Source organism: Oryx dammah, unplaced genomic scaffold, assembly GCF_014754425.2.
Source record: "Oryx dammah isolate SB20612 unplaced genomic scaffold, SCBI_Odam_1.1 HiC_scaffold_21, whole genome shotgun sequence".
NCBI classification, from domain to species: domain Eukaryota; kingdom Metazoa; phylum Chordata; class Mammalia; order Artiodactyla; family Bovidae; genus Oryx; species Oryx dammah.
Window position 1 is genome coordinate 7393873 of NW_024070205.1, and position 21256 is coordinate 7415128.

The window sequence follows — 21256 nt, forward strand, 5'->3', positions numbered from 1 at the left end:
TTGCTTTACAGATCTTTACTTGTAGGTGGTGCTGTGCTGCAAAGCTTTTTTTCACTTTGACTTTCCTAAGCCCTGAATCTGAAAGGCTGAATTCCGAGAAGTGGGTGGACAAGTGTCCTGGCCACGGTTCGTCATCTCTAAATAGGGCGTGAAGGGCATGAGTGTTTTCACTCCAAACAGCTGTGTGCTATGTAAGCTTCTAGGCCCTGGAGGTATTGGCAGCTAAGGAAACAGACCAAGAAACCCACCTTCGTGGAGCCCAGGCTGTAGGAATTCCGTTTGCTGACTTCACATGAGAAATGAGAGAGATGGAGAAGCTTTTTGATCAGGTCATTAAGAAGAAAACGTTATTTCACTGAAAGGTTTACCAGCGATATGACCCATACCACAAAGGGGAATGATTTCTTGGGAAAAATTCATGTCTAAAGAAATGGCCCAAACTTGTTGATACATGAGCACAGCAGAGGCTAAAGGGAACTGCAGGCACCTATCCTGGAAGTTTCACTCCTGGCTGTACCTTGGGTCTTCAGACTGAAGAGAGACCACTGTGGAGTGGAGGCGTGCCCAGCTTGGAAGGAGGACCTACTTATAGGGCTCCCATTTTATTAATGTTCTTAGCTCAGAGGGAGTCAGAAGCAGAGTAGAAACTAATTTTAGAATTTTTTCCCTCCCTGCGTTTATTTTCCCGTAGTAGTTAGCAATCAATCTCTAAAAGGAAAGACTTATGTAGTTCATTCATTTATTCTAACAAATATTTGAGAACATACTATGTACCAGGTACTGTGCTGGGACTGGCAGCACAGTCCAAGACACCCAGTCCTTACCTCCAGCAAGTTTGCAGTCATGCAGGACACAGATACTGAGCAATTACAAGGGAATTGATTATTCTGAAAGATAAGTGTAGGGTGCTCTGAGGACATAGAGCCAGGGACCCAATTATATGACAAGGGACCAGCCCAGATCCAACATTTGCTCTCTCATTTCTACCTACAACTAGTTTTGGGGTTTTTTCCCCCAGTGAGCCGCCATGACAAGTCTTCATTTCACCTCAAGGTTGGGAGGGAAGAAATGTTCTTGTTTGTTTTGCTTATCAGTATGATATGGTTCGTGTCCCAGACCACATTCAGGCAGTTCCAGAGTCTGCTTTTGAACAGGACATGCAGATCCAGACTGTGGCCAAACCAACGGGGAGAAGGGTGGACAGTGAAGAAAGCAAAACGCTGGTGACAGCGCGTGGAGGCACGGAAGTAGAAAACACCAAGGGAGCGTGTGGTGGAGCAACCGAAGAGATAGCGGACTCAGTCTCCAAGAAGGGACACCTGGCAGCAGCACCAGAGAGGGAACACTGAGGGAGACCAGTGGCGAACCCTGCGTGCACTCTCCCAGCCTTCTGCAAAGGATAAACAACACTCTGCTACTGGGTTAAGGCCTCATAAAACCACTCATTCATTCCTCTGACATATTCATAAGCTTTTCATTACAGTCATATACTAAAAGTTCAGTCTTTCTTGGCACCTAAACAGTATGCTCTACACCCTTTGCCAGCTCACATTTTCTGGGCCCTCATCCAGATAGGCAGCTTGTAAGCATCACATAGAAAAAGGGGACAGGCCCGGCCCAGATCCAACAGTTGTCCTCCCAATGTATTTACTGTGGATTTTTTTTTTTTTTAACTTTGAACTATGCAGACACAGAGGCAGCCAGATGTCAATTCCAAATCCCTCACTTCACCCACTCAAATGCTCCCAAAGTATAAAATTTCTATACCTTGCATATTTCCTGGTCTCTAGAAGCCCAACTTCTGCTTTCAACTGAGCACTCAGATTTCTCTTGGTCATACTTTAGTAACAGCAGATCTACTAGGTCCCTTAGAGACCCAAAAACCACAGCTTAAGCATTCCGAATAAACAAGTACCATTGCTACTTGTAATTGAGGGGAGCTTATGGTTTTTGAAATAAAGCTAGCCCAACTTTTTAGCTAGCTCAACTTCAGTAGCAAGTAGGAGGTGGCTTTAAGGATAGCAGGGCAGACATGGACTTTCTTAATACGATATGGCCCAAAATAGGCATCAGCATTCAGGAGGATTGGGGCCTGCAACCAGAGACTAGCCTCTTGTTTTCCATTTTGGGGCATGGAGTTTAAATTATGTAGAATTTCACCGTAAAAAAGGGTCAAGGACAAAGTAAAAGCGAATACCGGTTTGTGGCAGCCATGGCTGCAATGTTCTGCACCACTCGTCACCTTGATTGTTCAAACCCACCTACCTCCACCCAGGAGGGAAACGTGCAGGTTTGTACTACATAAATCTTTTCCAGAAAAGCACTGCCCAGGCCTTCTTCATGCTGCCCTTAACATATTCAACACCCTGTTTTTCCCAACTGCAAAAAATCCAAATGAGAGGAAAACATCTCCATGCACAGAGGAACTGTCCTTGTCTCTTCTGTAGTCAGAGGCGTTTGTCCTGCGGGCCAGTCTCAGGTCTTCCTCAAAGAAGGGAAAGAAGAACAAGGGAGCTTTATCCTCTCTGAAGGCTCTCACTGAGTCATAGACTCTCATCTCTCTCTCTCACACACAGAGAGTGGTACAGACATACCTCATTTTATTATTGTGTTTTGCTTTATTGCACTTTGCAGATACTGTGTTTTACAAATCGAAGGTTTGTGGCAACCCTGCATCAAACAAGACTAGTGGCACCATTTTCCAACAGTATTTGCTCACTTCATGTCTATGTGTGATGTTTTGGCAATTCTCACAATACTTAAACTTCTTTTTTTTGTTACAGTGATCTGTGATAAGTGATCTTTAATGTAACGATTGCAAAAACTATGACTCACTGGAGACTCAGATGATGGTTACCATTTTTTAACAATCTACTTTTAGTTAAGGTACGTACATTTGTATTTTTAGATATACTGCTATTGCACACTTAGACTGTGTCATAATGTAAACATAACTTTTATATGCCTTGGGAAACCAAAAGATCTGTATGACTTGCTTTATGGCAATATTCACCTTATTGTGGTGGTTTGGAACTAGCCTGGCAATACCGCCGAGGTATGCCTGTATTTGAGTGGTAGCAAGTTGAACACCTGACCACAGAATCCCTAACCTTTCTCTATGTCAACAGCTTCCTTTGAGAAGCTCAATTTGTGAGCTTTTACTCCACAGGCTGGGTGACTTTCAGACTTTGGCATCTATTTCTATTTAGATATCAAGCTTAGTTCCTAAGCAACCAGCTGGCACCCCTCCCTCCCTCCCTCTTCCCCCATCAGGGAACCAGCCTACTATACTAGCATAACAGGTCAAACGGAGATCAATCCTGGACAAATCAGTGCTTCAGGGGACTTTAATGAAAGCAAAAAAAAAAAAAAAATGGCGCAAGAACAAGGCAGAAGGGTTCTGTTCCAAGCAGTTTTGCCTTGTACAAATAGAATGAAGTCATCAAGTCAGAGTCTTAAAGCTGGCATTATTTCAGGCATCATTCTAACTCCTTCACTTTACAGTAACAAATATGAAGCCCAGAGGTTAAATGACTTGGTTCAAGGTCACCCCACTGGAAGCAAAGCTGCAGTTAGAACCCTGTTGTCCAGACTCCAGGCTAAATCTCCTTCTATTGATACTACATTATACTACCTTGGGAGGTTTAAAGAAGAAGAGGAAAAGTATGAAGGGTGATTTTTTTCATAAATTAAGTCAACTTTAAAAGCTAGACATACTTGGAGAGTCAGAGACTACTAATATTGTTAGAAAGAAGAAAGGCTTGAAAGCTGGTTAAATCTGAAAAATAAAAAATATTCATATGTACAATATTGTAAAAAAAAGGAAGATGGTATTCATGATTACTGGGTTGGCAGGGCAGCGGGCAGTTGCATGCTGGGGGCAGGCTGCATAGGCTGCCAGCTTTCCTGGGTTTGCAGGATGCGGTACAGCTGCTTCAGCTGAGCAACGATGTTATCCTTGATGTCTGGAGTTGAGATCTGCAGGCGGACACTGCCACTGTCAAAGGATCGTGTGAAGTCACCAGAAAACATCTCATAGATCATCCGAGCCACCACCGGAATGACCTGTTCAGGACACAGAGCACACAGGTATCCTCTGAGAAAAAAGTTCACAGAAAGAAAGAAAAAAAAAAACCAGCAGGAGGGACCCAAGATTGAAGGAAGGACTAGTGAGGCCATAGGGAAGTCCCCAACTTTAATGTCTAGACACGGAATATGCTTTCATCTCTCTGGACTATCCTGCCAAGGTTCACTTTAGAATTTGGTTCAGATGAAGGTAAAGAACCGAGAGGCAGCATCACATCACATACCTAAATAAATAGCTGCTTGTTGACAAAGACTCTTACTCAGATTTCATCTGTTGCCTATCCTGTTGCACAATCCACAGCCAAACCCAAGTGGTCTTGCTGCCACTTTCCAGAATATGTCCTTAAAGTAGCTCAAAAGACTTCTAAAAGAGCTGCAAAGAGTCATATCCTATTAGGCTTCTGCAAGACTCTAAAGTCAGTGAGAAAACAAAGTCTCCCGTGAATCAGTAATTTGCCTTGAGGACTGTCTATACTCCAGCCTGGTTCTACTGTACAATATACAAAACTTTGTTGCTACTCCATCTAATAGGATTAAAATCCACACAGGCTGATGGATACCTCAACTCAGGGCTCAACCCCAGACCTATGGGCTAAAGCATTGATAAAAAGGCAAAGAGTTGTCGACAATTATCTCCTCACCTGAACCAAGATGAGTTTCCTTTCCTGGGGTTTCCCATCTGGCCATTCTTCCCCAAAGCATAAGTAGATCTCAAATGGTGGCTGCTTCTCTATCTGTCCTTTCTGGTGGGCAATGAGATCTGTAGAATATGGAAGGGCAGTTTGGTGTACTGGGTCATTCCATATCCACTCAGTAAATACCAGCTTTTATGTTCTGTTGTCTGGTACAGTAGCTACTTGCCACATGTGGCTACTGCATTTAAATTCATTAAAAGTAAATCGTTCCTTAGTCACATTAGTAACATCTACGTACTCAACAGCCACACGTGGCTATTGACTAACATGCAAACCACACAAACATAGAAGATGTTCATCATTTCAGAGGGTTTTATCAGACACCACTTAAACTAGACTTGGGGTTCAAATCACATTGGAAAATTTACATCTCATTCCTCTCCTTAAATATACCTGCTTGAATTTGCCACTCAAATATGTCCCAAATGAAAAAACTATATGTTTAACCAATTATGATGAGTAGGGTCACCTTCTAAAGTGAAGGATAAATAAGTTGGTGGACTCTGGGGAGCAGTGAAAGGCTGTCTCCCTCTTCTGCCAACAGAGTTACCACCACCAGCCTAAAACTGGCTTCACATATATAGCTCTGGAGTGGAACGTCCTTCTGCCCCGGTCACCTTTATTTTTCAGAATCAAGGTTCTCTTCTACCTTGACTTCAGCCGAAGAGACTGTTTCCTTAAGATCTTTGCAGAGCCAGGAGAGGCGGGGCAGGAAGGAGGAAGACATACTTGCAGGGAGCTGTTCCTACCCATCAATCCTCTGAAAAAAGACTCACCACTCAGGAACGTTTCCAGACAAAACAGTTTGACCTTCTTTTGTCTCTCAATCAGGTTGGGGGCAACAAGTGATGGGGCACAGGGCCCAGACCAGTACACCTTGCACTGGCACAGCCTGATGGCATAGATGGCGTGCCCGCTGACCTCCAGAATCAGTCCTCTATCCATGACGTCTAGCAGCTTGCTGGTGAACAGCTTCTGCTTCTCATTGGTGATGTGCTCTGGCCCCGGGAACTTGACCTGTTCCAGGCTGACGGGACCAAAGAGCTCCTCCTGGTCAGGCATGGGACCCAGGTCCCCATAGAAGAGCCGGCAGCCTTGGGGGTTGCTCACGGTCATGGTCTGCCCATACTCCTTCCCACGGTACTGAAACTTGATGTCCAGGTCAGTCACTGCAATGTAAGACGGGACAGTGAGAGTCCTGCTCCACTGCTCTGCCCGTCCATACCTAAGACTCGTGCAAGTCCATTAGAATCAAGCCACCTTTCAGCCAGCATCCAGGAAGGCCACTGGCATAGTTATCCTTCCTGCAACACAAGGAGACATCAACATATCCTGGGAGTATTCCCTCGAAAGGCTGCCTTGAAGCAAACAGTTCAAAGTCCATCTGTACTATCTAGGTTCAATCTCCACTCCCTAAGAGCTAGAATTCCTCCAACCAAAGTTCTGGGTCCTAGTCTCCCCATTTTGTACTGAGTCTTTACATCAATAGGCGTTGGAAGGAGCTGAAAAAACTAAGGCAGCATCTGGTTTGTGTTATCATTTTTGACTCACTGTTTAAAGAAACCAGAGAGACAATAAAAAGTACCAAGCCATCTTTCTGAAAAGTACACAGATGAGCACACACGGTCGACCTGTTCTAATAACACATCACAAAAGGACACAGTTCACAGCAAAGTAAATTTTCACTCAGCAAATGTCTACTGAAAGCTATCGGTCTTATCAAAGCTATCAGCCTCTTGGACAAAATGATAGTCCCCCCCCCTCCCCACCCCCCCCCCGCCCCGGCCCCCACTGTGTGTATTGTGAAAGGGAGAGGCAGGACTTTGATTCTTCACTGAGATGGATTTGTGCACAATTCAGAAAGATATCCTCTGGATCCTAAAGCCCCTCAGAACCCAAGAGCCTCCTTGACCAAATCCAGTCATTAACTTCCCTATCCCACAACGAACCTGGTCCCCAAATACCCTAGGCAAACTGATAAACCCAGGCCTTCCACCCACCTAAGAGGTGAGTAACACAGAGCTGCACAGCAGCCAATCAGAGGATCTCCTTGGGCAAGCAGGTATGGGCTAATGTTTCTTTACTTCTTCCCCGGTGACTCATCAGCCAGCCAGGAACCAGACACAGAGGCTGCCTGGGGGACTATTCTATACAAGGCAAAGAAATGGAGGCAGAAGGTGGGGCAGGAAATGGACTATAATAGGAGCTGAAGATCCAGATAGGAAACCAAGGCTTACTTACTTGGGAGCGAGCTGATCCACAGCTCTGGAGAGCTATAGAAAGGCTGTATAGGTGCCTGGGGCACTTCCATCTCCAGAGGTTCTGTTTTGGGCCACACTGCTTCAGGGCTGCAGTTGCCCACACTGCCTGGTGCTATGGGAGAACCTAAAACAGAAGGCTGTGGGTGAGCTGGCAGGGTCCCTCTCATGCATACCACCTGGGTCAGAGGCTTTAAATTAAAGGTCCAACACTAGACCACAACTCAGAATAACAGCCCATCAATAATTCCCCCAACAAACACCAAGGAGAAACAAGGTTCTCCTGTTTCTGCTTCCTAATCTTGTTATTTCTGCATCCGACTCATAATTCTGACAACGTACATTTGCTGATGACTAACAGACAAGTGGGCTTCCCTGGTGGCTCAGAAGTTAAAGCATCTGCCAGCAATGCGGGAGACCTGGGTTCGATCCCTGGGTCGGGAAGATCCCCTGGAGAAGGAAATGGAAACCCACTCCAGTATTCTTGCCTGGAGAATCCTATGGACAGAGTAGCCTAGTGGGCTACAGTCCACGGGGTCACAAAGAGTCGGACACGACTGAGCAACTTCACTTTACTTCAACAGACAAGTGAGTTTTCTCTGGGATTAAATTAGAATGGGTATGAATGTGAGGTTCCCTGTTGCAAAATTTGGGCCCAGCAATTAAATAGAAGCTGGTTGTCTTCTGTAAAATGAACTCAACTAAACTGGTTGAGTAACTTTGAGTGTTAATACACAGAAATTCGTTTAAAAACAAACAAATACTTTATATCCATGAAACTTCTAAAAGGATACTCAAGAAACTGGTAAGATCTGTCTCCTCTAGGAAAGGAACTGTTTAGAGAAAGGATGGAAGGAAAATCTTTCAGCTGACTTCCTTTTTGTATCATTATGAATTTAAACCATGTAAGAATATTATTTATTCCAAAGTATCCAGTTAAAGAAACTGAGGCTCAAAAGGTCAAAGGACTTGATTTTAAGTCCCATAGTAGCAAAGTGAAAAGAACTTGAGAGAATGAAAAACCCATCCTATTTCCCTGCTATTGTCAAAGTTGGCTCACTCCAGAGTTTTCAGATTTCTCCTCCTAACCTCACCTTTTATGCATCTATTCTTCAACAATTCTTCTTTCTCTGCCCAACAGCTCTGAAATCACAGAGGTTAATGTTTCTTTGATCCTTTGTGTACAAGTCTGGTTATATCTATGTACCCGTTTTACTTTTGTTTTTAATATATGTTCACGTTTCCATAAAGGATCCAAGGTAGCCCGTAACATAAGGCCACAAAACAGAATCTTTAATAAGACATGAAAAGAAATAGGAAATCAGAAAAATAATTTTTTTAATAGTAAAAAAAAAAAGTATATATATCCTGGAAATGAGTTGTATCCTTTTAAGGGGTGAGAAGAACAGAATGAATCAGCCAAGGATTTGGGAAAGGATCTCACATTTCCAAAGGTCCAAATCTTAAAATTTCACTAAATGGGAATGTATCTGTGGCAATATTAGCCTGAGCGAGCTCTATGATGACTGTCTTTACTCATCACTTGGCTGCAAAGTTAAAATGACAAGGTAAGTGAAGGAAGACAAGTAGCTAAGAGTCATTTCTTGACTCTCCGAGGAAGGGGCATCATCTAGTGTCGGGAGCCAGCGTGAGGAATCCCACCCGTGACAAGGTCATGAGGGAGGAAGCTGACATACGCAAGGCCGAGATCAGACTTCAGGAGTTCCCCCTGGCAGTTCCTGAGCATCCACCCCCCAAAAAATAAGAATCTGCCTGTTTTTCCACTCTTCTGACTTTCTCTGGAAAAAGTCAATTCAGGGCTTTAGTCTTCTGCATTTGAAAGAGTGTTTCAATCCAAAAACCCCTCTGATGGCTTTCTAGCCTGCCTGCAGGACTCGTACAGCTGTGCATGTGATTGTTTGAGGCCTCCAGATCGCAGGAGGCACAGGAAGCTTAAAACATCCTAGGAATGTAAGGGCTTCCGAGGAGTCAGTCATTAGAATAGGACTGATTAAAAGTTTCATTTGTTGAGCCAATACTTGCTGCCAAATTTTCATATCCTTTATTTTTAGATATAGTTGGTATATAGAAAAATAAGTAGTAGACCTGGTATTAGCAACATTAGATCTTTGAGTTAAGTACCTTCTTTGTTATAACCCACTGCGCCTTTGTTCTATAGAGATGTAACTTTAGCGCTTTAAGGAGATGCAGATTAAAGAAAAACACTTAGGGGAAACAAAATTAACATTCATTAAGAAAGAGAGCCAAAAAGTGTTAACAAGCCTGTTGGCCAAAAGATAATGTAAATCACCTGAGACCTTTTGTATACAAAAAGATATACAGAAAGAGTCTGGGCTGTTAACACTACATAATTTTGTATTACCCATTGATCTCTATGTATAATCAAAAGTATAAAAGGCCTTGAAGGACAATAGAAGGGGAGCCAGTTGCTGGACTGGTTTCCCCCGTGTCTCTCTCTCTCTTTTTCCCTCCTCTTTGCCTTAATTTCAGGCCGAATTTCCATCTGGGGCGCGGAGGCTCGCCAAGTCTACTTACTTGCCCTGGCTGTTAAGACCCGCGTGAAAGGGAGCCTAAGGCGAGGCACCTTTAGATATTCAAGCACCGGTGGCCCAACGTAGACGGTGCAAATTCCTTGTCTGGAATTTTATTGGTCTTCTGCGTAATCCAAGCTATTCAGCCCTCTTCCTCCACTTAATCTTTCTACTACACTATTGTTTCCTAATCTAATCTTATATTAATAAGTAAATAAGTCTTTCCTCGCCGACTCCGTCCACCCTTCGAATTCCCTGGATCCACCGGGGGCTGGACCCCGGCAATCTAGAGTAGGGTATTCCAAAATCCTAAAGGAATCATCTTGCTATACTGAATTTTCTAGGTGGCAAAATTATCTCATTTGACCCATAGCAGCCAGGTAGCACTAGTGGTAAAAAAAAAAAAACTTGCCTGACAATGCAGGAGACATAAGAGATTCGGGTTCAGTCCCTGGATTAGGAAGATCCCCTGGAGGAGGCATGGCAACCCACTCCAGTATTCTTGTCTGGAGAATCCCATGGACAGAGGAGCCTGGTGGGCTACAGTCCATGGAGTCGCAAAGAGTCGGACTCGACTGAAGCTACTAAGCACGCGCGCACACAGCCAGATGGAACTTAGAAAGGCAGTGAAAAGCTGCTCAACTGAGGGCAAGTCACATGTCTAGGAGCATATCAGTGGAAAGTTCAAGTGCAGCTGCTACAGAAGAGCAATTCACCCTGTGTTTGAGAATCCTCAGTACAACCGAAAATGCAGTACCTGCTCTGTCAAGCAGTGACCCTCAAACCTCTCAACTCATTTTTCCTGGGAAGCTGAATTCAAAAGGTTAAAAAAAGAGATAAAAGTCTGTCTAGTAGATAAATTTTATCAGAGCCTAGTATTAAGAGCTGTAGAAGCCACAGGGGTCCCATGATACAGTCTTAGACCCTGTTAAGGGAGTGACAGAAAATTTATACCAAGACAAACAGCAGAAGAATTAGCCTACAGTTCATGAAAATGATGTCTGCACTTTGACCTGAAGGAAATCAGCAAAAGTTATAACAGCTGGTGTATTTGTATGTGCGATTGAGAACGAATTTCATTTTTTAATTTCTCTGAATTATCACTTAAGACTCAGAAGATGCTCTCTATGCCTAGAAGCCACCCCACTGGGATAACCAGGCCTAGGAATTCCTTTGCCTATGACCCCTGCTTGCTAACAGACTGGCGACCTGGCCACAGGGTCCGGTCACTGCTCCCAGGACAGCAGTGGATATAGTGTCAACAGTTGCAAAATGAAAGCCCCTTTCCTCCTCTTCCTCCTCCACACCCCCCCGTCACCCCTCTCACCATTGATGTTCAGGAAGGGGAAGGTGTCCTGAATGGGGACGTGGTGCTGTGACTGGTCCAGCTCATCTTCCTCATCTTCTTCATCCACGTCATTGTCTTTCTCATCCCAAGGAGCAGACCCAGTGGATCCTTCCCGAAAAACAGACACACAAGCCCACAGGTGAGCCGCTCACTCTTCACCGTCATCCTGGTAGCTGACCCACTGTTCAAGCTAGCCACTGCCAGCACAGAGGCTCCTGGGGTTCAGCGTGCATCCCCAGTGCCCTAGCCAAAGTGGGGGGACCGAAGTTGTTCTCCCCGCCTTCCACCTCCTTCTCTAGAACCCTAATGTAAGCTCTCATCCCCTCCCCTACCCAGGAGCTGCACACCCTATTCCCTTCTAGAAAACTTTTAACTTCTACTCTAAACTTACTTTGATGCATTAACATCCTTTTTAAGGACTCAAGGACCACAGCTTCTCTCCTTTGTAAACTTAATGTGAGGACAGAAACTTCCCTCATGGCAGGGCCTCCCTAGATTCACTGGGGGTCAAGTCTAAATTATCTGGCTCTTAGTTGGATCTTACCCTACAAATTCAATGACATTCAACCATCATTTATAAAGAGAACTTATCTAAAGAGAGCTTTTAGAATGTCATGTTAATTGATTCTTAAAACAGCCTTTGAAAGATGAGAGGAAAGATGAGAGCCCGGGTTTTATAATGAAAGAAACTGAGGCTCAAAAGGTCAAAGGACTTGATTCAAAGTCCCATGGTAGCCAAGTGAAAAGAACTAGGTTTAGAACTCAGACCTTCCAAGTTTTAATCCCTCCTCCTCCTAAGCTATCTGGCCTCTCTTCTCAGTGTTGAGCCCAGAGAGAAGCTATTTTTATAGAACTCTATGCTCCCTCCATTTTCTAATGCTTTAGTGTTCCAATAAGTGAGCAGGAACTCCTTGCTGAGTTTGTATCTTTTGTTCTCTGAGCCTTTCTAGGAACAAGATTTCTTGTTCAGCAGTCATAAACATTCTAAGCGAGGCAATTTTCAAGGCGACTATCTCTTGAAGGGTCTAGCCAGGAACGCAGCACACTGTCCACCTTCTCCGCAGCAGCTGGGGCCTCACCTGGGTTAATGATCGAGCCCTGGGGCTGGGGGATGTCACACACTTGATATATCTTCACTGGGTTCATGGGCACCTCCTTGGTGCCATCATACATGAGGTTGAACTCTCTGCTCTTGTTGAGAGCACAGCGGAGCTGGGCCTTCCATTTAGCTGGGTCGGGGTCATCCACCCCTTCCTGGTACTTCCCTGTCTCCACAGCCCAGGCCTGAAGGACAGGAAACGGCAGTGAATGCCTGCTGTTGCCCAGACACGCTGCAAAGCATGCCCACCCTCCCGCAGGCAGACACAGATACATGTGGCCCCGTCTGGCCGCCCCAGCGTCCCAACCCCAGTGTACAGAGGCTGCAGCAGGAAACACCAGCTTGGAGGACCAGGCGAGGGAGGGCCGGAGAGAGATTAAACCAGATGCAAATATAATCTTGTGAAAAGAGGAGCCTTATCTCAAGCATTGGTGCCAGTTGGTGACTACAATGGCCATAATGAAGGGCTGAAAATAAAGAAACATCTGAAACAAATGTACACTAAGATACTAATGGTAACTTTGAAAGCAGGATTGCAGATAATTTTTTTTGTTCTGTTTTACTTTTTTTTTTTTTTTTGACGAGTTGCTTATATAACAAGAAGAAAAAGGAAGATGGCATATGATTTGAAGAGTGTGGTCTTGCTGTTCCCTCCCCTTCCGTCTTCAATCTGATGCACAAATAACTGCAGAAACCAAGTGCCTTTAGGACTAAAATAGCCTGCAGGAGGGCAGGACACGCACTCTGAGAATTCAACTTGCTTCAGCGGGCGGCGGAGGGCCTCAAGTCCTAATAAACTCACACTGCCTGCCTTTCCCTACTTCCCCAAACTCCCACATTGGGAACATTTCTCTGGAAACACCAGTGGCTGGTGGCCTGGGCCAAAACCCCTGTGACCTCGCCGCTGTGGTTTTCAGTTTCCAGGTCTACCAGGCATCAGCGTGTCTGCTTCATGAGCTATCCGCCCTTCCCCACCATGAACATATTCTCCATGTCTGCGCTTTCTTCAGGGCTGTGTAGTACATCCTGGTGCAGAAAAGGGGGGTGTCGTCTGCCGAGGACTCAAAATCAGGAAGCACATGGCAGCCTGTTCAAGCTGACCAGGCCCGTCGCTCATCCAGTCCCACCTCCCCGCCTCCGATCCTGACTGTGGACTTCTTCCTCAAGCCCAGACAGAGTTTTCCTCCCCCGTCCTCTGAGCACTCTGGTCTCTCCCTGCAGAGTCTCACAGTCATGAGGAAGCTTCTTCCAATGGCCAACCTGAATCCTTCTCCTCCAGTTCACTCATTTCTTCCTACCCTCTTCTGGGGCCAGAGGGGGCTCCCCTCCTTGCTATGCGGTATGGAGTGAAGAGGGCTGACAAGGCTGCTGCCCTCAGCATAGCAGGCTCCATTGCATCCAGCCCCCGGTAGGAGAGCTCCACCTCACTGGCCCCCAGTGTCCAGAGAGTCCTATCTCCAGTTGCGCCTGGCGGTGCCTAGCGTCTGCCTCTCCCTGTTTTCCCCTCCATTTGTTTGACCTCCAGGTCCACTCACCTTCTGGCCCCACTCAGCTGGCTTGGGCAGTGCTGACTTTGGCACAGGTCTGCAAATCTCTGTGGCTCCCTGAATCCCTGCCCCTCCATGAAGAGCAGCCAGACTAACCCAGAGCCCTTTCTGCTCACAGCACAGCCACCCCCCAGGGCCCATTCAGACTCTGTGGAGGACCTGAGGCTGATGCAACAGAGGGTGGTATCCACCATGTGACAGCCGTTGTCTTCATAAACAACCCGTGTTCAAACCCATTCTGAGGTTCTGGTCACCGGGCAGGTCCCTATTTCTCTTCCAAAAACAGACACAGTCTCTGCATTTTTATGGCAATTTATGAGTCCCTTTCTAGACGTTTATTTCACTCAATTCTCACAACAATCTCGTGAGACAGGCAAGACTGGTTTTATCCCGATTTTACTGAAGGGGAAGTTAAAGCCTAAAGAGATTATGTGACTTGTTCAAGACCACACATGCGAGTGACGGTAGTAGGATCTGAAGCCAGGACTCACAGCTCCTGGTCAGAAGGGGCTGTCTGATAATGGAGGGGGCAGCAGATAGGCCTGGGTTCAAATCCTGGCCGCACCACTTATTGGCTATGTGATTTGGGCAAGTTACATAGCCCCTGTGAGATTCAGCTTTTACATCTACAATAGGAGGGTAAAGTCCTCCTTCCAGCGACGTGGAGAACTAAATGAGATAATGCGCCTATAGTGTGGAGCAGACACCCTCTTAATTCTGGTCATCACCTCGACACCCTTATCCTGCCAAAGGCCTGCCAGAGCTTGGGATCTGTGAAGGCACCCTCATTCTCCTCCTGACACCCAGACTTTCCCTTAGCATGCCACAAACAGATGCACAGATGTAACCAGGACAGAGCGGCTGCCCACAGCTACCTTTTCCTCAAGCCCTAAGGATTCAGAACATTCTTGTGAGTGGAACCTTCGGGAACCAGCCTCTTTCGCCATGGCCAGCCACCACCAGGCACTTCAACAGCAAGTCTGGCTGCAAGCCGAGGAAAGAGGCCATACCAGGCCCATCCTCCTCTGATGGCTGCTCCAATAATTGGTGCTGGTTTCCAAATGGTTTCCTTACCACTTTTATATCATCATTACATTTTTAAATTAAAAGCACTGATTTACTTTTTAAGTATTCACAGGCCAACTTTTTCTCTACCTCTTGTCTCTATACCCAATAGAACAGCTCTAGGATGGCTCTCCTTTGAGGTATGAGTTCACCTCTCCTGGCCCAATCTCAGCCAGAATCTGAGGCATCAGTCTTGAGAAGTTCAGGACAGACCCTGGATTTCACTTGACTTCCAGCTGCTAGTCAGGGAAAAAATGGAGAAACTCATTTCTCCATGTTTTGGAGGTGCAGGAACTAACATTACTCAAGAGAGAAAAGACTGACCAGCACAGAGAAGTCGGTCTGGAGTGGAGGCACAGGTTCCAGAGTTACAAACCACATAACAGCCCTTCCTACAACTACCTTCTCACTGACTTCTGTCTTAGATTTTGGTTTCACTCACATTTTATACAATGCCACGTGATTCAATCTTGTTTTCAGTTAAGCAAAATAACTCTCACATCTGAGCTATTCTTTAGTTAAGAAAACATTTGTAGAATAAAAACCTGTAATTAAATCACCTTTCATTTTTTAAGATGGCTCAGGGGTAAAGAACCTGCCTGCCAATGAAGGAGAAGGAGTTTCGATCTCTGGGTTGGGAAGATCCCCTGGCTCACTCCAATACTCTTGCCTGGAAAAAATCCCATAAACAGAGGTTTCTGGAGGGCTATAGTCCATGGGGTCGCAAGTCAGACACAACAGAGCATGCATGCATAGATGGATGAGCCAAAATGTTTTAATTTCAAAGGAAACTTGCAGAGGGCCCTCAACACCCATTCTACAGGCTGTTAGGAGCCTGCTGCCACTCAGTAGTTCTGCCTGGGTTTGGATAGCCATTTCCAGGCCAGAGCAAAAGCCTTGAGTGAATGAAAGATTGACTGCTGGCTGACCCTCCAGAGCTCTAGAACAGCCTCAGCATACAGGCAATTAACAGTATAGCCAGTCACACGTGCCATCCCTTGGGATGTGAGCTGAGTACCTTGGACCGATGAGAAAGAATAAACGGCCTCGACCATAATGACAGACATGCCCCAACAAGAGAAATCACTACGCCTGCTAAGTCTGTCCCCCACCCGCATCAACAACATTCTGCTGCCTCAGCATCTTGCATCTAGTACCTTCTTCACGCCAAAACTGAAAACAAGACAACAAAAACCCAAAAAGGCCTGAGAACTGGAAAAACGTTTCAAGTGAGACGGTAAAAGAAGACCTTTACCTTGAAAATGGTGTTTTCCTCCTCTTGCTGGGGGCTGTGCCGGGTGGCATGTTTCCAGGGGATCTGGAAGCGTTTGGAGTCCCTGTGTAGCCAGATGAGCCCTGGGTACAGGCCACTGTCCACTTGGGCCACCAGCCAGGGCTTCAGCCGAACTCTGCGGGGGTGGAGGGCCATGATCTGGCTTGCGGGGAAGGGGGAGAAGTGGAGAGAGGAGAATTAGGCCAGCCCCTGGGAAAAGTTCCCAGCCACTGTTCCCGTATGACAGAGCTACAGTTTCATTAGATTACAGCAAAGAAACTAAATATGGGAATAAACTGTGCCAGGTGGGGAAGAAAAGAAAAGAGGTTAAAAGGTTCTTTTGATTCTTATTTCAAAGCCATTTATTTTTCATGCTCCAGCCAAATCAGACTTATCATGTAAGTAGATCACATTTCTTCTATTTAAATCCTGAGGCAGAAAAATAAAAAGATGATGTCATCCCTGCTGGAACACAGTCCTTCCTGAAGTACCAAGGGAACAGAAGGGAAATTGCCCTTTTCAATCTCATCTCAGGAGAGGGAAGAAAAAAGTTATGGAAACAGCAAAGGATAGACAAGAACTTGAAGCGCGCGCTCTTTTTTTAGACAACTACGGAATGACAGCATCGTGATGAGAGAAGTAGGCAAAGGGGTGGGTCCTGGTTGCAAAGTCCTCACTCACATAGATGAGCAGGCAGTGTATCCACAGGAATCTGAGAGCTGGGCCTCAAGTCAGGTTTCCTTTCTCTGGGCCACCCAAAGGTTCTGTACAGGGGAGAAAAAGAAGGGAAGGGGAGTATGAGCTGGTTATCCCTAGAACAATCCAGTGCTCTGTAACTGAGTCTGGTAAAGCTCAGAAGCCCCGGAATAATCAAATATCACAGTGCCTAACCCTAAAGTCCGAAAACAGTCATGAGACACGCTCCCTGCTGCTAGGACAGCCTCCTTACCTGGGTCTGTTTATCTCCCCTACAGAGGCTGAGTGGAACTGATTGGCTACAGTAGCCAGCCTGGGTAAAGTCTGCAATTGATCCTCATAAAAATAGAAGGGCTCAGCACAGCCTAGCAGATAACATTTGGTGCCAGCGGGGGAAACAAAGGCCTGTCCCAACTGGGTGTCTACAGGAAAGAGCAGTCCCTGGAGAACTGCTTGCCTGGGATGTTGCATTTAGTCTCTTTTTTTTTTTTTTTTTCCTTCGGTGTTCTTATCTCACTTTGTTTTTAAAACAACGTTCATTCAACAAATGTTTGTTCATCAGCTACTGTGTGACAAACACGAGGTCAGTTACTAAACACAATGTTTTCATCAGACTGCCTGAAGAAATCCACACTGGAATTGCTCAAACCCCACAAAAACCTGAGAAAAGGAAGATATTTAAATAAGTCACCTTCCCACCCAGAAAGATTCCCACCGGGGTTGCGGTTCAGAAATCAAACCAGTTGAGTCAGCTTAAGTCTCCCCCTCGGAGGAGCTTAGCTGAGGGGGTGGCCCCTAATGCGTCACTTCTTTCCCCGGGCCAGCCTGACAGCACACGGGAAAACGCAAACCCAGCTGGATCACCGGCACTTTAAGAGCAAAGCAGGACCTGCCCTCACCTGAGCCTTCTGACCCAATTACCAAGCCGTGCAACTGAAACCTGCCCCCCCTGGGAGCAGAGCTCCCCATGGGCAGGAGAGGTGGCATGGAGTGTTCAAGTGCCCTCTACCCCCAAGTTCTTGGCCTTGGTGTAGGTTGCTCCATAGAGCAGCAAACTGAGCTATCAAACCACGGAGAACATTTACCTTTTAAGGAGGAGGGAATGCATATCCTCCGCAGGGCAAGTTCTAGCCTTCCTTTCCTCAGTCCTGGCCTGTGGTGATGGGGGGATGGGGCGAAGGAAGAACCAAGAGAACTGGAAATGGGTGGCAAATGGGTCCAACCTAGTGAGGGGCTTTTGAGAAGATCTATTGCAATACGGTCAGCCTTCCTGTACTGTTTCCTGGTGGCTCAGGAGGTAAAGAATCTGCATGCAACATGGGAGACCCAGGTTTGATCCCTGGGTCAAGAAGATCCCCTGGAGATGGGAATGGCAACCCACTCCAGTATCCTTGCCTGGGAAATCTCATGGGCAGAGGAGCCTGGCGGGCTAGAGTCGGTGGGGTCACAAAGAGTTGGACACAACTGAGCGACTAACACACTTATTGTAATATGGCCAGTCCTGTGTCTAGGACTGGCAGACATGTGAAATCCACCCCTTGAAGGACTGCAGGCTTTGAAGAAGAGAGTTCCTCCTAGTTGATCCACGGCACATCAAGAAAAAAATTAAGGCAACCAAGCGAACACAAGGAACTGCACACAGAGTGATGGGGAGGGAGAAGTAGCCACGCATAGAGATCAATGATTAAGATCTAGAGCCCTGTGTTCTCAGCATTCTCGGAAGACGGCAGCACGCAGGGGCAACCCTGCCCAGCCTCCTCCTCCCTACCCCACCTCCATCACAGCTAACCCTCCCCATCTTCTCAAAGCCGACTATATCTCCACCTGCCACCCAGTAACTAAGACTACAAAAACAGGCAGAAAGGGAAAATTGGGAGGCAACCAAAATAACAGGGAAAAACAGCTAATCAGACATTCATAGGCTGCAGTATCAAGCAGCTATTAACATCGAGGCATCTGAAGAATTTTTATTGGATTTGGGAAAATGTTTATATGTACTTAAGAGGGAAAAGGCATCATACAATATTGACTGGATAGTATCTCTTCCATCTTGTAACATAACATGCACTTGTGTATATATGCACATAGAATTTTTAAAAGGGGTAGAAATAAAATATCGATGCAACAAGAAGTTCTTAGTCATTACCCAAGTAGTTACCTTAGTAATGGCAAGATTGTGGGTGACTTTCACGGTTCCCTACATACTTTTATATGATTCACATTTTCCTACAATGACATGTTTTGATTCGTAACTTAAAAACAGAACACTACAAGTAATATATATATATTTTTTAACCACAGGAAGCTAAGGCATTTCTTGGCCACTGTTAGGTAAAAAAGATGATGGCCTTCAGCTAATATAAACCATGGTAACAACAATCCTCTATATCTACACATAGGCTTTATAGTTTTCACGTACACTTTTACTTAATGTGTCTGACCTCATCCTCATGATCTAGAAGTAGTATTGTTATCATCCCCATTTTACAGCTGGGTTAACTGAGGCACAGCAAAGTGTTTTATCTGGGACCTGGACCCAATACTTCTGAGTCAGAGTGTGCTGTACCATAACCTGCCACTACACCCAGCCCTCCAAGTCTCTCCCTTCTTCTGTACACCAAGAGAGTAAACCAAAAACATCGACAAAGATCCAAGCAGCACAGAGGGCCAACAAAGTGCTTAGGGAGGAGGCTGCACGACAACCACCCTTAAACACACCTAAACCAAAGTTTTCTTTCAAAACACTCTTGCCACCCAAATCCCAAGGCCCACAGAACAACCCTAGCCTAGTTGAATTCAGCTCTGGTTATCTCTAGCCGCCATTATAGAGGCTAGAAAATTCAAGGCCTGAGTCTCCAACAGGTATTCAACCAGCCACAGAACAAAGATGCTAACCCAATCACTCCCCTCACACTGGGCCCTGAGCACAGATGCTTTCAACCTCCCCAGGGCATGAACTGTCCTCTCTCACACCCCCAATCCAGGGAACAGGCCCCCTAGAAACACCCGCACTGCCATCTCTGCAGCCCCTGCCCAGACTACTTTCCAGGAACACGGCCTCCCCGAAGCCAAGACTCAGCTGTCAATGATTTTGCTCAGAGTAAAACACACACACCCTCATTTCTTGCAGACAGGCTTCAGGGAATGGGCCTGCTTTTCTTCTCCCTCCTCCTGGAGGGACCTGAAATGCCATCTTCCAAGTTCCCCAGTCTTTCCTCCATTTAGTTCAGCCCTGTTTATGGGTAAATTCTGAGCCTCTAGCCATAATTCCTATGCCCTTCCTCCCTGCTTGATTGAAGCTGGGGGCTGGAGAGAGCTAGCGACCCTGTATGGGGTGCTGGTGTCAAGTGTTATACAAACATCTAAGCCTAAAATACTGTCCTGGGTCGGCACCCCGCCTTCACCAACCCCTGCTCAAACGCGCCTTCTTCATCTCCCTTCCAGGCTTCCACTTTTGACAGCCACCAAGACAGCAGGGTCGCGTTGGGATGACCCCTTTACCACACAGCAGGCTCCCCGTGAACAGTGGCACCGCGGGCCTGCTTTCCAGCCCTGCCTGGAAGACTTTCCCCACTTCTCCACACCCGCCCTCCAGCCCCTTCAGGCGAAGAGAGCCTCACCCCCAGAGCAACCACACCCGGCGCCACCCTCCCCAGCACCTCGTTTGGCTACTTGGAAATCCACGGGTGTCTCCCAGGCTCAGGGCGAGGGGTCTGACGGTGCTAAACAAATTCCAGGAGAGAAAACAAACTGGCCGAAGCTACTGGTTGCCCCGACCCGCAATTTCCCAAAACACCCACCAAGATCGAGGGCCGGGCGGCCGGCCGGCCTGGGAAATTCCCTCTTTGGGCAGCAAGAGCCGGCGGAGCGGCGATCCGGTAGGACCAGAGGGGTGGAGGCGCCTTAGCGCGCCCCGACGGTGGGTGGGTGGAGGCTGGGAGCCGCGCACTCCCGCTGGGCGGGGAGGGAAAGGAAGTGGACTGAAGCGAGGGGTCGGGAAGGGTCCGGCGATCCCAAGCTGGGACTGACCATCCAGGAGCCACCTGGGTCACAGGGACAGGCATCCAGCCCTAGAGGACGTCGCCCGACGCACAGATGTCCCTAAGCAAGCTCTCCTCACCCCTGCAGGCTCTGGAGGGGACCCTTCACCAGCGGGCGTGCCCTCCCTTCCCCAAGCTAGTCTCCGGACTTTGGCGTTCCCACCTGTCTTCAATCCGGCTGCCAGAAGCGAACGTCCCTCCGAACCAAGTCCCCAGGTACGATCACCCGCCGCCACCGCGCTCCTCGACCCGTAGGGCGAGCAACGCCTGGCTGTGCGCTGGTAGGGACTGCGGGCTCCTCTCCCCGCCCCGCGCCGGCCCTCACCTGCCCGGCCCAGGTGAGCCAGGCTCACGTCAGCGCCTCGCCCGGGGACGCCGCGGCCCCCGCCTCCGCCGTCCGGCCCCGCCCCCCAGGTGTGGCCCCTCCTCCCAGGTGTGGCCCCTCCTCCCAGGTGTGGCCCCGCCCCCGCGTCCGTGATTGGCGGGTCGCGAGAAATATGATACTCTGTGTTCCTGGGAGGCCCAGGCCCTCGCAGCGCCTTCCCCACCGCCCTGCCCTGCTTCTCATTCAGGCTGAGAAAGTAAACGCCAGGATTC

The 21256-nt window shown here is 47.2% G+C and overlaps 1 protein-coding gene across 2 annotated transcripts; it reads right to left on the reverse strand.

Annotated features, from left to right (window-relative positions):
• Positions 1 to 3329: 3329 nt before the first annotated feature.
• IRF6 (interferon regulatory factor 6) lies at positions 3330 to 21018 on the reverse strand. Of its 2 annotated transcripts, none has more exons than XM_040263092.1 (9): positions 20823 to 21018; positions 16605 to 16687; positions 15906 to 16086; positions 12019 to 12223; positions 10919 to 11047; positions 7023 to 7166; positions 5558 to 5950; positions 4728 to 4846; positions 3330 to 4065 (listed from the first exon to the last, which is right to left on the reverse strand). In XM_040263092.1, exons 3-9 carry the CDS (start codon positions 16077 to 16079, stop codon positions 3841 to 3843), a joined length of 1389 nt encoding a protein of 462 aa, XP_040119026.1. In that variant the 5' UTR covers positions 16080 to 16086; positions 16605 to 16687; positions 20823 to 21018; the 3' UTR covers positions 3330 to 3840. The 2 variants fall into 2 exon arrangements, with proteins under 2 accessions (XP_040119026.1, XP_040119027.1); XM_040263093.1 differs by having other exon boundaries at positions 15906 to 16082; positions 20823 to 20970.
• Positions 21019 to 21256: the final 238 nt, after the last annotated feature.